Source organism: Ischnura elegans, chromosome 5 (assembly GCF_921293095.1).
Source record: "Ischnura elegans chromosome 5, ioIscEleg1.1, whole genome shotgun sequence".
NCBI classification, from domain to species: domain Eukaryota; kingdom Metazoa; phylum Arthropoda; class Insecta; order Odonata; family Coenagrionidae; genus Ischnura; species Ischnura elegans.
In genome coordinates, this window is record NC_060250.1 from 22,380,982 (window position 1) to 22,393,960 (window position 12,979).

The 12,979-nt window shown below is 37.4% G+C and overlaps 1 protein-coding gene across 1 annotated transcript; it reads left to right on the forward strand.

Annotated features, from left to right (window-relative positions):
- Nucleotides 1-1,301: 1,301 nt before the first annotated feature.
- Nucleotides 1,302-12,371, forward strand: LOC124158579 (probable tRNA N6-adenosine threonylcarbamoyltransferase, mitochondrial). Its single transcript, XM_046533739.1, has 8 exons — nucleotides 1,302-1,909; nucleotides 1,983-2,116; nucleotides 2,199-2,323; nucleotides 5,654-5,782; nucleotides 6,146-6,350; nucleotides 7,649-7,800; nucleotides 9,912-10,126; nucleotides 12,247-12,371. Exons 1-8 carry the CDS (start codon nucleotides 1,725-1,727, stop codon nucleotides 12,323-12,325), a joined length of 1,224 nt encoding a protein of 407 aa, XP_046389695.1. The 5' UTR covers nucleotides 1,302-1,724; the 3' UTR covers nucleotides 12,326-12,371.
- The last annotated feature ends 608 nt before the right edge of the window (nucleotides 12,372-12,979 follow it).

Sequence of the window (12,979 nt, forward strand, 5' to 3'; positions counted from 1 at the left end):
GACACTTGATGAGGCTTATGATGACACCAGGTTTTTCTCCACCCCACCTCTTCTCTACCCTCAAAATGATCTGAGCAGTCTGTCTCCTCTTCCAATGCCTACATAGCTTGGATGACGAATTTTCATTTCCAGAAGTTCCCAAAACCAACAATTAGAATATATCCATGCTGCAAAAACAGATATGTATCACTCTTTCACTATCTCAACTTCTTGAAGGAGTGACGTTCATGTTCAATATGGTCATTTTCACTCCTTGTGAAAATTTTCTCACCCAAAATAGAATTTGTACACCATACCTACCCTAGCCGATTCAATGAAAAAAGTAACGTGTGCATCATTGATGCTGATTGACAGATGATCAAAAAGAGGGCATAAATCTGGGAAAATTATTAATATCTTATTTATATTTATCTAGGGAAAAAGTTTGGACCCCCCTTCACTATGCCACTGACATGTCAATGTACTTTGGTGCAACTTCATCAGTTTTAGTTCAATATTTTTGAAGATTTTGAAAAGCTCTCATAAATGCACTGGCTAAGCATACATTCTGGATTTGCTGCTCTCAATAAGTGTTATAGGTCCTTGAGTGTGAGGTTTGGAGTTATTTAAATCAATACCTCTACTGAGCAAGGACTAATAATTCACCTGCCTGACGAAGCATGTTCACTTAGGACTCCACCAATAGGTATTGATGATCCCAGCTGGCACCAGCCGTCAGAGCACAAATCCTCTCTTCTGCAATACCTAACTGTGAATCAAAGGCAGGGAGGGGTCTCACATAAAAAAATGCCCCACAAAAAATTTTTAAGCTGAAAATACTTATTTTTACCAAAGTAGTTAAGAGGTATTCTTCTGATAAAAATATTTTTTCTTTTTGAATCAACGAGATGAAATATGCATGAGCAAAGATTGCTAGCAGTTAAAAAATTACTTTATCTTCCACAAAAAATGGTTGTTCTAATCAAATGAAATATTTAAAAATATCCTCTTTGTGCATAGTTACAACCTAGCTAAGTGCTACTTTCTCATTGCGTAAGAACTAAACATATTTAGTTCTTCCGCAATGAGAAATGTGCTAGACGGGATGGAAGGAGGATTTTCAACTTCAACAGAGTCATCAGCTGTTTATAGTTTTCCAGGTATATTTCCAATTTATAGATACAGTCAACATGAGAAAGTCATTTTCAAAATTCTCTGTGGTAGTGGACTTCGTATTGATTTATTAAGGGTGCGTTCGGGGAGCTAGCAAATAGCGCTGATAGCGCGATAGCGAGCTCCCTGAACGCACCCTAATAATCCTGAACTGAAATAATTGTCTTTTGATAAATTATGCCATTAAAAGTGAAAAATACCATAAATAGTAATCAATACCATAGTTGTACTTTGCCGGAAGTGAGGAACATAGAAGAGTGATGGAAGACGATCTTCTGGGACATGCAGATTTTTAAGATATTTCAAATCGCCTCCTTCCCGCATTTCCCTATTTTGAGCGCTTAAAGCGACGTGTCTGGGAACTTGAGTAACTATAAAATAAACAAATAACAATTGAAAGTCGTATTATCCACGGCGTGATCGGCGTGTACGGGGGAGCGTGCGGGAACTAGAATGATTATCCGAAAAGTATCAACTGAGGAAATTGTCCTGTGAATAAGCTGTGATAGTTGAAGAACTAGAGGAATTCGTCGTGGTATATTGTATGTGAGACGCACCTGAGCATGTGAAAGATGAATTCTAAGGTGTTTTCATTGAAGAGATTCCTCAGCAGAAGAAATTTTCATTGCAATTTTGCTAGAAGCATTGCAGTTTTGGGTATAGAAACCAGTTGTGATGACACTGGCTGCGCAATTGTGGACTCCAAAGGAACCATATTGGGAGAGTGTTTGAACTCCCAACAGCAGGTGCATATAAAGTATATATCTATAATTCTAGGTGAATGTATTTTACTGTGGGGTGATTTGACTTCGATTTGTTTTCATTTGTAGCCATGGAGGTATTATTCCTCCTATCGCCAAGGAATTACATGAGCAACACATAGAGCGAGTAGTGCGTGAAACACTTTCGTCGTCTAAAATTGTCATTGACGATTTGAATGCCATAGCTGCCACCGTTAAACCTGGTTAGTTTTGTTGTTTTCCAATAGGTTATCAATTCTCGTTGTGTCCGTTTCCGCCTTTACACTTCTATTTTTTCTGTTACAGGTCTACCAATGTCATTACGTGTAGGCATGACGCATGGAAAACTTCTTGCTAAGGAGTATAATAAGCCCTTTATACCAATACACCACATGGAAGCCCATGCTCTCACCATTCGCATGATTGAAAAAGTGAGCATTGTCAGCTTTGCTCCTAGAATTTTAAACTTTCATTTAGCTTTGCAAAAGTATATAAATTAAGAAATATACCCTAAATGTTGTGAAATATTGTATTGGGCCATTCCACCGTTACGTACGGGACATTTGTACTAATTTTTACAGCTTTAAAATATTATCTCTGCTCCTAATATTTTTTGTGTTTCATTGAAACAGCTATAAATTGTTAGGTGTAGACCTAAGCTATTTTTCAAGCTACAGTTTTGGCTTTCGCATTTTGTTGCAACTGTTGCAAGAAAAAATAAGTGCCTGTTACGTACGGGACAAGCTGGGTCAACCACTTGTTTGGCTCATGTTATGAAAAATGATATTCCAGCTCAATTAGAATTTTCATAATGCTGTGCTATTTTTTTCATATACCTTAAAAAGGATGCTTCAAGTACATATGTTTAACATTATTAACAACATTTTTTCAACTAAGTTACAATTTTTTTACCTTTTGTTACGTACGGGACAAGGGTGTTACGTACGGGACATTGTACACTTCACGTTAAAAGTTATTGAAAACAGGCAGGAGTTAACATGGTCAAAAACACATTTATAAGAAAAGGTTGTTAAGCCAATTACAATATAAGAAGATCATATGTTTATAAGCATTATTTTCTTGATCAGTTAACTTGTATTTGCTTAGCTTAATTATAATACAATTAAGGTATAAAAAAATTATACAGCTACTTTAATCTTGTTACCATGGTATTATTAAAAAAAAACAAGGAGAAAGATAGCAGAGTTCATATTTTAAGATCTTCAAGGTTAAATTTTCCATCGTCTTTTTTTGTTCAACACTATAGGAGGAGAAATAGCTTTAATCACCTCCGTCTCTCTATTGTATACAATACAATCGGGCAGCATTGGCCATTTATAATGTTCTGGGGACTGGTGGGTACCATCAGGGGCACAGCTAGGAATTAAGGCTAGAGGAGGTTTTAGGGGCGACTAATAGTGGGGATCTGGGGGGTATGGAATACCTGCCAGGGCAAGCAGGAGGTACGGGGACCCTCCCCCAGAAATTTTTTAAGATAAATGGTTCAAAATGGGGAGTTTTACAGCTTTCTGAGGGATATTTTATTAATCCCTACACTTTTCTATAAGTAATATTAATCCAATTAACTAATTTAGATTTGAGGGGTGTTTATCCCCCAAACACCTCCCCCCCGTCGCTGCGCCACTGGGTACCATGACTGTAACTTACAGTTGCTTCTTTGAGACAATTTCTGTGATTTTGCCTCAAAATAAATTGCCATTATATTGCACTAGAACCCACTGACCTCTGAATTCTGTCTTCACTTCAACAAACAGGTCTAAATTCAAGTTGATATCTTTAAAATGTTTCTGTCCTGAAAAACTTTCATTCGTATTGCATATCAGGTGAAAGTTAAGGATATCTGGTGCTGCTTGAACATTGTCTCAAGGCTTTACTTTGATGATGGTATCATTTATATAATCTTCTCCAGCATAATATGCCTTGAACAAACAAATATTGAACAACAATACAATAAAAATTGTCTTTGAACAAACTACTGAAGATTCTGATGCAAAATCCTTGGCAGATTGAATAGAGCATCATTTTCATCCTCACTACTCTTAACATTCAGTCAGTTCTCTAAAATTGCATTCAGGAGAACTGATGTGAGCTTGATTTTTTAGCTTAAGTTTGCCTGCTATTCACTGTCATTTTTTCCCTTTCATACTTTTTCTTTGTTGGTAATATTTTCTCTCCGCTTTTTTCTTAATTAATTTATCCTCTTACTTTTTTTTAAGAACCCATCATGATCACTTGCATTTAGTTTACTACGCATTTTCTTTACTTTAGCAGCAGCAGTTGCCTAAGGTTTTTCCACCACCATTTAAATTCTGAAAAAGCATTAAATTTCTTATCTTCAAAGTTTCAGGCATTACTCAGTGGTGCTTATGTAAACTTACTTAAATAAAAATACTTCATGTAGTCCACATTGATTATTTTCTGACCTTGATTCCCTCGTAGTTATCAGTCACAAAAATAACATATGCTATAATCACTCACGCACGGAAACATGTATTACGTGTTGGCTAAAGGCGACTGTAAATTCTAGTATCACCAAACATCAAATCGAGAACAACTATCCCAGTGATTTCACATCTGAGATCTACCACACACTGAGACAAAAGAAATTAAGTCCCGACTTTTTGTCATGAAGAACTGGAGATTATTGAGGTGACAAAATCAAATGAAACACAGGAATTAAACAGTCATGTTTTACCATTTCATTCACCTTACTTTTTCTAACCTTCTCTACCCGCCCTCTATGCACCTAAAATTTTACTTGTTCTTCTGTTTACTACAATGCATACTTTCAACCACAGCACCTACTCCTCTGCCACTTTGTCATTTCATGACGTAAACGTAATACCTGGCCCTTCTATTATCCGATGCCAAACTCCCCAACCCTGAGTGCCCAGAGCACAATTTTAAATTTAAATTACCGTAGGCCTAGACTTTTCTGGCCTAAATGTAAATAACGCTTCATTTTATGTTTTAGAATTAAATATTATCAAAATTTAGTAATGATATGGCATAGTGAATTCATTTTTATGTATATTGCATTATATGTTGTGTAGTGTCCCGTACGTAACGTTACGTACGGGACAGAAAGAAATTGAACATTAGGGTATGTTTAAATTTAATTATTTTTTCACAACATCATAATCATTTAGTTTTACACAAAACCAGTTTAGAAAATTGTATTTTGAGTAGCTGTTTGTCAAGAAACTTGGTGAAAAAATAAATTTATCTATTTTATGTTACGTACGGGACAAGGAAACAATCTATTTTTAAACACTGTATTTAACCATTATATTATCGCAAAATTAATATAATTTTGTGATAGAAACTCTTATACTGTACTATATTTTGATATTATAATTACCAAGACGAATAAAGTAGCATTTAGTCAAGCATTGATATGGCAACACAACCTATGAAAATGGCAATTTTTGAACAGCTGATGAAGAGACGACTTTGAACCTAGGTTACCTACATATTTAAGCATATTTGACTGAAATAATTAGTAAATACTCATAATATAACCTTATGAGAAGACAATGACGACATAATAAGTTAAATATAAAAAAATATTTTTATTTCCAAAAGTTACCTATTTTCATGGAATTGTCAAAAGTTACCTATTATCATCGGTATAATTGCTCTTCTTCTGGCAATCATTCCTGTAGGGATGCGACGGGAAAGGTTTTGGAATTGAACCGTAAAAATTATGTGATTAAATATTGGCATTTTTTATATTTAAGGTGGAGTTTCCTTTTCTAGTTCTTCTCGTCTCTGGGGGCCATTGCCTTCTGAATTTAGTTCAAGATGTTGATAAATTCTTGCTGCTTGGACAGAGCATAGACGATGCGCCAGGAGAGGCATTTGACAAGGTATGTTATGGTTTATTTCAGTTTCAATGCATGAAAAAGTCAAGAAATTATGGGTTCAATGGTTAATATGATTGTATATTTTATTCGTGTACCTATTCTCATACATTCAACCTGCGTACATAAATCAAAAATAACATTGTCACCTTTGAAAAAGGTGTGCGGTTACCCTAGTGCTTCAGTGACAATAAGCTATATCCAAAATATTTGAGGAATTAAAAATTTAACTCCTTCATACATAGCCAGGAAATTTTTCATAACAAATTACTATTTGTGCCTCCATCTTTGTGAGATTTTTCAGGAAATTAAATTAGTTATTTGAAAGTAGAGGCATGTTTATCAATGGCAATTTCTTCCACTTCCCAGTTTGCTCGTCGTATGAAGCTTCACATGCTCAAGGAGTATTCAACAATGTCTGGTGGGCGTGCTGTGGAAACGGCTGCATCCAAAGGAGACCCTAATGCCTTCGTTTTTCCCATGGCTCTGGCTCATTACAAAGATTGCAATTTTAGTGTTGCGGGCCTGAAAAATACAGCTCGTAAGCACATAATTCGTCTGGAAAAAGAACATGGTCAGTACAAACTCTACGATGGTGGGGTAGAGTGATCTCTTTTGAAGAATTTGTATTATTTATTGGCTATAATGTTCTGCCAAAATCAGTGAACTGGTGATGGCATGGGCCACTTTGTTAGATCTGGGGTTTAATAGAGCTTCTATTATGTATCCCAATGGAGGAGAAAGTCACAACAGATTATTAACGGAGACATATGATTCGTTTATGGTTATTTAATTAGCAATATTTGACTTTGATATTGTTTTATGCATTCCATCATGGCACCATAATTCCATGGGAAAACATATTGGCTAGTTATGTATGATTTTACGCAGTGAATAGAATGAATAATGAATAAACAGTCAATTCAACCAATTTTGGGATTAACTAAAGAGGCTCTAGAGATAAGTCTTGAAAATAAAATGGTCAACAGAGGTTCTGAATGTTTGATCAGCAGCTCTTGGAATAAAACTCTAAAAAGAATTATGACTGCCAGAGATAAGTCTTTGCTAGTCCTCTGTCCTCAGCCACTACAATCGGGACTTGCCTAATCCTGCCCCTCCTGATGCCAAGCTTCAACGGACATTTCAAATTTTTAATCAGTAGCCTTGGGGTGGTTGGGTGACGAGATGGAACATAAAGTCAGCGCTTTGCCTCAGGCTCTTAGGGTATTGTATTGAGAGCAATCAGAATGGTGAAGAAATGGCTCCAAAGTTTTGCAAAATGGGGAGAGAAAATTTCTTGCTCCATTATTAATAAGCTTATTTGTATTATTCAACAAGAATCAAAGTTAATTGCAGTTTTGTGAAAATTTTTGTATGCCCTGTATCCATCTTGTCTTTCACTGTTGGATGTTGTTGATGTGATTGATGATAATACCTTGAAGAAAAAAAGCTGATAAAATTAACCATGGGTGACCTTTTTTAAGGCTATTAAATTAGAAAAGAGAAAATTGATCTATACTAGTTGAAGAATGTTAAAAATATCTTCTCAACGGGGAAAGAGTTTAAAGTAGGTTTTGAAAGAAGCTGTATGTAAGTTTCATTCTCACTGTATCTCTTATTTCTATGAAATGTGGTGAAGTTGGAGTAAAAGTTGAATTTGCCTGGGAAGTCAGGAAATCTCTGATCTGGCAGTGGTCATTTATACTGTAAAAATATTCTTGATTCAGCATTTTTGGTCGGTACATGTATTTCCCTTGCATCAAAGGAGAGAGTGAAGTTGTGTGTGTGACTCATCAGTTTAAATTTATTACTAAATCAGTGGATAAAATCAATCTATGAAATCAAATGATTCAAAATTTTTGTATTATGTAGAGGTAGAGCCTGATCAGATGGTGCCACAAATGGAGGACCTGTGTGCAAGTTTCCAGTTAGCCATCACCAAACATTTATGCCATCGCTTGCAGAGGGCCATGGAGTACATTACACTTAAAAAATACATGCCTCCAGACAAGGAAAAAACATTGGTAAATAGTGGATGAAAATATCATCAAGTTTAATGGTTGAATTAGGGTTAAGCTTCGTATCTTACGTTAACCTAAAAAGTGTCACCTATGTCCAATGCTGTTTAAGCAAATATGTAGTGCAAAATATGCATCTTAATTTGGATCAATTATTGTAAGGTTTTGTATTTATTGTTCAAATCATAAGACATAGTATAAGTATATCTGTATAAGTACTGTATTACTTACTAATGTATTCCACCTTTCTCACTATTTTTTTTATGCATGCTCGGGAATGCTCTTAACATTGGCAATTGACTTGGAAAAAATTGTGGTTTGTGACTTAAAATTGTGTTGATAATTTCATCCCTGAATGCTGTGAAATATCACATTAGATTCTATGGCTCCTTTGACTCTGAGTTTGGCCACACCACCTGGGAGTACTATATACGTTAAGGAAATTGTTAAATCATGTTACCCTATATCAAGAACTGTATTGACTAACTCTGGGGTGAATGTGTTGAAAGATGAGAATGGGATGTTTAATTTGATGCAGTTTTTTCTTGAAAAAATCAGTTTCATCCCTGTAATTTTCCTTCGGTTGAACATTCAAGTTTTCAGTGATTGCCTTGTTGTTTTGAACAGTTATCATTTCTATTTTCGTGGGAATTAATGTGTTGTATCTCTTGCAAATCTCATGCATTCTTTCTTTCATTCAAGAAAAAATCTAATGTAATTGTATGTATGTACAGCAGACTCGCGATTATCCAGGTTGCAGATTATCCATACACAATTTTCACTCTCGCTCAATTTTTCCGCGAATTAAAAAAAAATAAATCAGACGCAGAATCATTGGAATCACTGCATTAATGAGGATACACCGGGATTATTATTTTTGTTAGAATCCCCTCCGTGAAACGGAAGCGATCATGCTCTAGCTGCATTCACAGGAGCACCGTGTTCCTATTTTCCAAGCCTCGCAGTGCGCATCTGCGCTCCTTGATCACGTCACGCAGCAGTTGCAACCCGGGAAACTTGTGTGAGACGAGACTACGTAGTGTGGTGCCTGACAGTGTAGTTTCCGACATAAGAGCAGTGGTTTTGAGGCATTCGTGCTGACCACTTTTCTGTAACCGTGATCACGCAGCCATGGATGTGTGGTTTTCGAAACCATTCCGTACATGGAGCATTAATAATATGAATACAACCATGTTATCACTGCTAAAAAGATCGTGAACTGGCAAAGAAAGGTCTCATTGATTCCAGGAAGCACACTAAAATAACAGTATATGTACCTGCATAAATAATAATATATTGTTTGTTTTAAGTAAATTAAGAACATTGCAAGATATTTAAGTGAAAGTTTGGGTTATCCGTTTTTTCCGATTATTCGTGCCGTCTCTCCCCATCATTAGCCCGGATAATCGGGAGTGTACTGTAGTTCACTTTGGCATTACTTGACTGACTCAGGTATGACTAGGTTAAGCAGAATTTTGTTCCTTTGCCATTTATTGGCCATTCCTATATGCATTCAAGTTCTTCACACTCTGTGATTTAACCCGAAGGTTGGTTTGTATAGGTGAGGGTAGAGCTCACCCCAAACTAAGAATCAAGCATGTGGATTGTGCACATTCAGGGTAGGGGGGTCAGTTCCTTTCCCAGGGTCACCTCACACTTCGAGGGTTATGTTTAAGGGTGTCCCAAGGCTTCTTCCAGCACATGAACCTGGGGCCTCTCGGTCAGCAGCTAAGCACTCGACCCACTAGACTTCCGCTCTCCCCATTTAAGTAATAGCGGGTCAGATTTAGAACCACAAAGGGCATGATTTTCTTTAAAATTACTTTCAGTTTTAATTCATCTAATTTAATTTTTTTCTTGTTAAATGATGTTCATTCGTTGTTGAGAAATGTATTTTAATCGCACTAGAGAACTGACGTTGAAGTGCATCATTCTTTTGGCATGCTGGAATATGGTCACCCATTTATTTGAAGCGAGAATCACTCTTATGCTGCTGTATGTGTATGTAACTGTAATATGATGTAGAATTCTTTTCTCCATTATTAAAAAAAAATCTTCTTGCTTGAATAGTACATAATTATTCCATTATTATTGAATTGGATGTACGTCTCTTGCAGGTAGTTTCTGGTGGCGTGGCTTGCAATAAATTCATCCGAGGCTGTTTAGGGCAGGTGTGTGACGAAATGGGTTACCGCCTTCTGGCCCCTCCTCCACACTTGTGCACTGACAATGGAGCGATGATTGCCTGGAATGGCATGGAAAGATGGAATACTGGGAAAGGCATAATTGATCCGTCAAGTCCAGAGTTTGATGAAGTGGATGTTCAAGGAAGGTAATGTTTACTTCTCTCTACTGCATTTTCTTATTTTTTCTTAAGTGATATTTTATCTGGTTTCATTGCGGTCTAGGAAGTCATGGAAATACAGTGAAACCTCGATATAACGACACCCCACGGTGCACTAATAAACACTCGCTATAGCGAATTGTCGCTTTACCGGAGGTGGAGCAAATAATAGCAAATATAGTTGGTGCGAAGGCTTCCGCGGTGCGCTGGTAAAGTAGGCTGCATTTTCCGGGTTTCACCGCGTCGTGGTTGCGTTGGTGACAACAGTTTCTCCTGCATTCCAGCAGGCGTCTTCAGGTCGAAGTGATTATGCCGTGTTTTGGCCGCCGTTATATAGGCAGCCCAGTGGTGTAGGTTCACCCTGATTGGTCGCCTTGCGGCCAATAGCGTGGGGGTATGGGGCGAAGAGTCTCTTCCATGTGCTGTGGAGTGGGTAGCTATCCTCTCACGCCTACGAGGGAGTTTATGAAATTGAATGCAGTTGTGGTATGTCATACATCGGACAGACTAAGAGAGCTGTGAAGTGCCGCATTCAAGAACATAGAAGAGCGGTGAAAAACAAACAATTTCATCTGTCGGCTGTGGCCGAGCACACTCTCAGTGAACCTGGACACGACATCAACTGGGAAGAAACAAAAGTTATCGCCAGAGAATCCCGATATTTTCCAAGGATCATCCGAGAAGCGATTGAAATATCCAAACATCCTCATAATTTCAATCGAGAGGATAGCTACCCACTCCACAGCACATGGAAGAGACTCTTCGCCCCATACCCCCACGCTATTGGCCGCAAGGCGACCAATCAGGGTGAACCTACACCACTGGGCTGCCTATATAACGGCGGCCAAAACACGGCATAATCACTTCGACCTGAAGACGCCTGCTGGAATGCAGGAGAAACTGTTGTCACCAACGCAACCACTACGCGGTGAAACCCGGAAAATGCAGCCTACTGTAATAGCCAATATACCTGTTGCGAACAGATATACAGGAACAGGAGTGGTGGGGCGACAGATAAACATCTATCCGATAAACATAAGCATAAATCCAGACGAAAGGCGATGTTTTTTTTTGCATCACTAAATTTCCTTACTCAAATAACGACCAACTATTCAAACAATTTATAAGCACCGCACTGAATAAAAATCATGCAAAGCATTGTTTCGTCATCATTATATTTATCGAACGACAGTTTACCACATAAATTTGAGTCTGAGCACTCCATTAACTTCATTTATAACAGATCGCTAGCAATTACAGAGGTTAAGGAGTCTTCATGAAAGTCTCCTGGCGGTGAAACCCTCACTATGGCGAGAGCCAACACCGAAAGGGTCTCGTAAAAACGAATTTTTTAACACGCTTATTATATGGTCAATTGACGGTGCATCGGCTATCTCTCGTAATAGCGGGGGTGTCGCTATAGCCCGTACTCGCTTTAACGAGGTTCCACTGTATGTAGGAAATGAGGTTATGATTTGGAAAAACTACATCAGCATTGCAAAACGATGAAAGTAATGGCCGAATACTGGCAGTGTTGCTACATTAAAATGACTAGGTGGGCAAATTGTTACTGTCATAGCTGGGTGGCAGGAGCTAATGCCATCTGGGCACTTCTTAACTTCATTTAACAATGTACCTTGATATTTTTTTCCATAAAATCTGTAGGTATGACTGCTTGGCTTTTTATATGAAGGCTGTCGAGAATGGAAATCTGGGAAAGTGAGCATGGAAAGTTGGTATTGAGCCCTATTTGGACAAAGAATGATAGGTTTGCTCCTTGAATATTATAGGTCTCTTAATGATATGGCCAATTTAGGTTCGTTTTCTCAGTTTAGGCTTGAGCTCATCGGATCCTGTCTGTAATGAGCCATTGATTTATGGAACGCACATACTTGTGCGGAATTCACATTCACAAAATGAGTATGATTTCCTGACTACATAAGTCACTTTAATTTGATGTGGATTGTCGCATGCATATTTTTTGAGGAATGAGGCGTTATTTTGGTGGTTTGATTGGCAAGGACCAAGAATTCATGTTTGATATTTTTTGCTTGAACTGCTCATATTCATCAGTGAAAGATACAAACCATTTATCTCTTTTGTCACAGGTGTATCCTAGGAGAAGATATGACAGAAGATGTTGTGTTAGCCGGAATAAAGTGTAAATGGATTAAGTTGAAGTACTAGGCAATTAAGGAATTGTATACTGTAAATAAATATAATTTTAGTTCAATTTTTCTTTTTCTTTGATACTGCTTGATCCTCGCAATAGGCATCTCTTTCTTGTTTTTTCTTTGTAAAGAGTACATAATGAATTTTTCATCTCATGGATTAGTTTTTTTATAAATCTAATTTCAAGTATTTCATGCTGAGAATTTAGCATTTACCCTTTTATCTGGTCAAGGGAAACTAGTATGCAAGACTATATATCTCATTGGGAAAACTTCAATAAATGTGGGAAAATGATTGTTGACTGGCAAAAATGTAAATTTCACTCCTTGCAATAGGGTAGTTTCCTTCATCAAAGAAAACGAAAGGCATTGATTGCGATTCGTTACCCACCATTGCTGTATTCATAATATACAAATTATTTCGTTTTAGAAATACCGGTTAAGACGAATGGCAATGGTCCATTTTTATCCTCATTTGAAAAGGGCCAGATTGGCGCCCATGCGATGCCACTCCACGTGACGTCACAGGGACCTAGTTTCTATACGAGTAGATAGGAGTTATACATCGTCAGAGGTTACCAATGCATGCATGAGGCGCAGAGCTCAGGGAAACATGTCTTAATCATCACTTATTAAAACTGGCTAAGGTCGGAAAGTTTTCTTCATTTGA

What these genes read in the sequence shown, in the direction of transcription:
- LOC124158579 (XM_046533739.1), top strand. Translation starts at nt 1,725, where the DNA reads ATGAATTCTAAGGTGTTTTCATTGAAGAGATTCCTCAGCAGAAGAAAT. An exon ending in TCGTCTGGAAAAAGAACATG is followed by an intron (nt 6,351 to 7,648) that starts GTCAGTACAAAC and finishes TGTATTATGTAG; the next exon opens with AGGTAGAGCCTGATCAGATG. An exon ending in CAGACAAGGAAAAAACATTG is followed by an intron (nt 7,801 to 9,911) that starts GTAAATAGTGGA and finishes CGTCTCTTGCAG; the next exon opens with GTAGTTTCTGGTGGCGTGGC.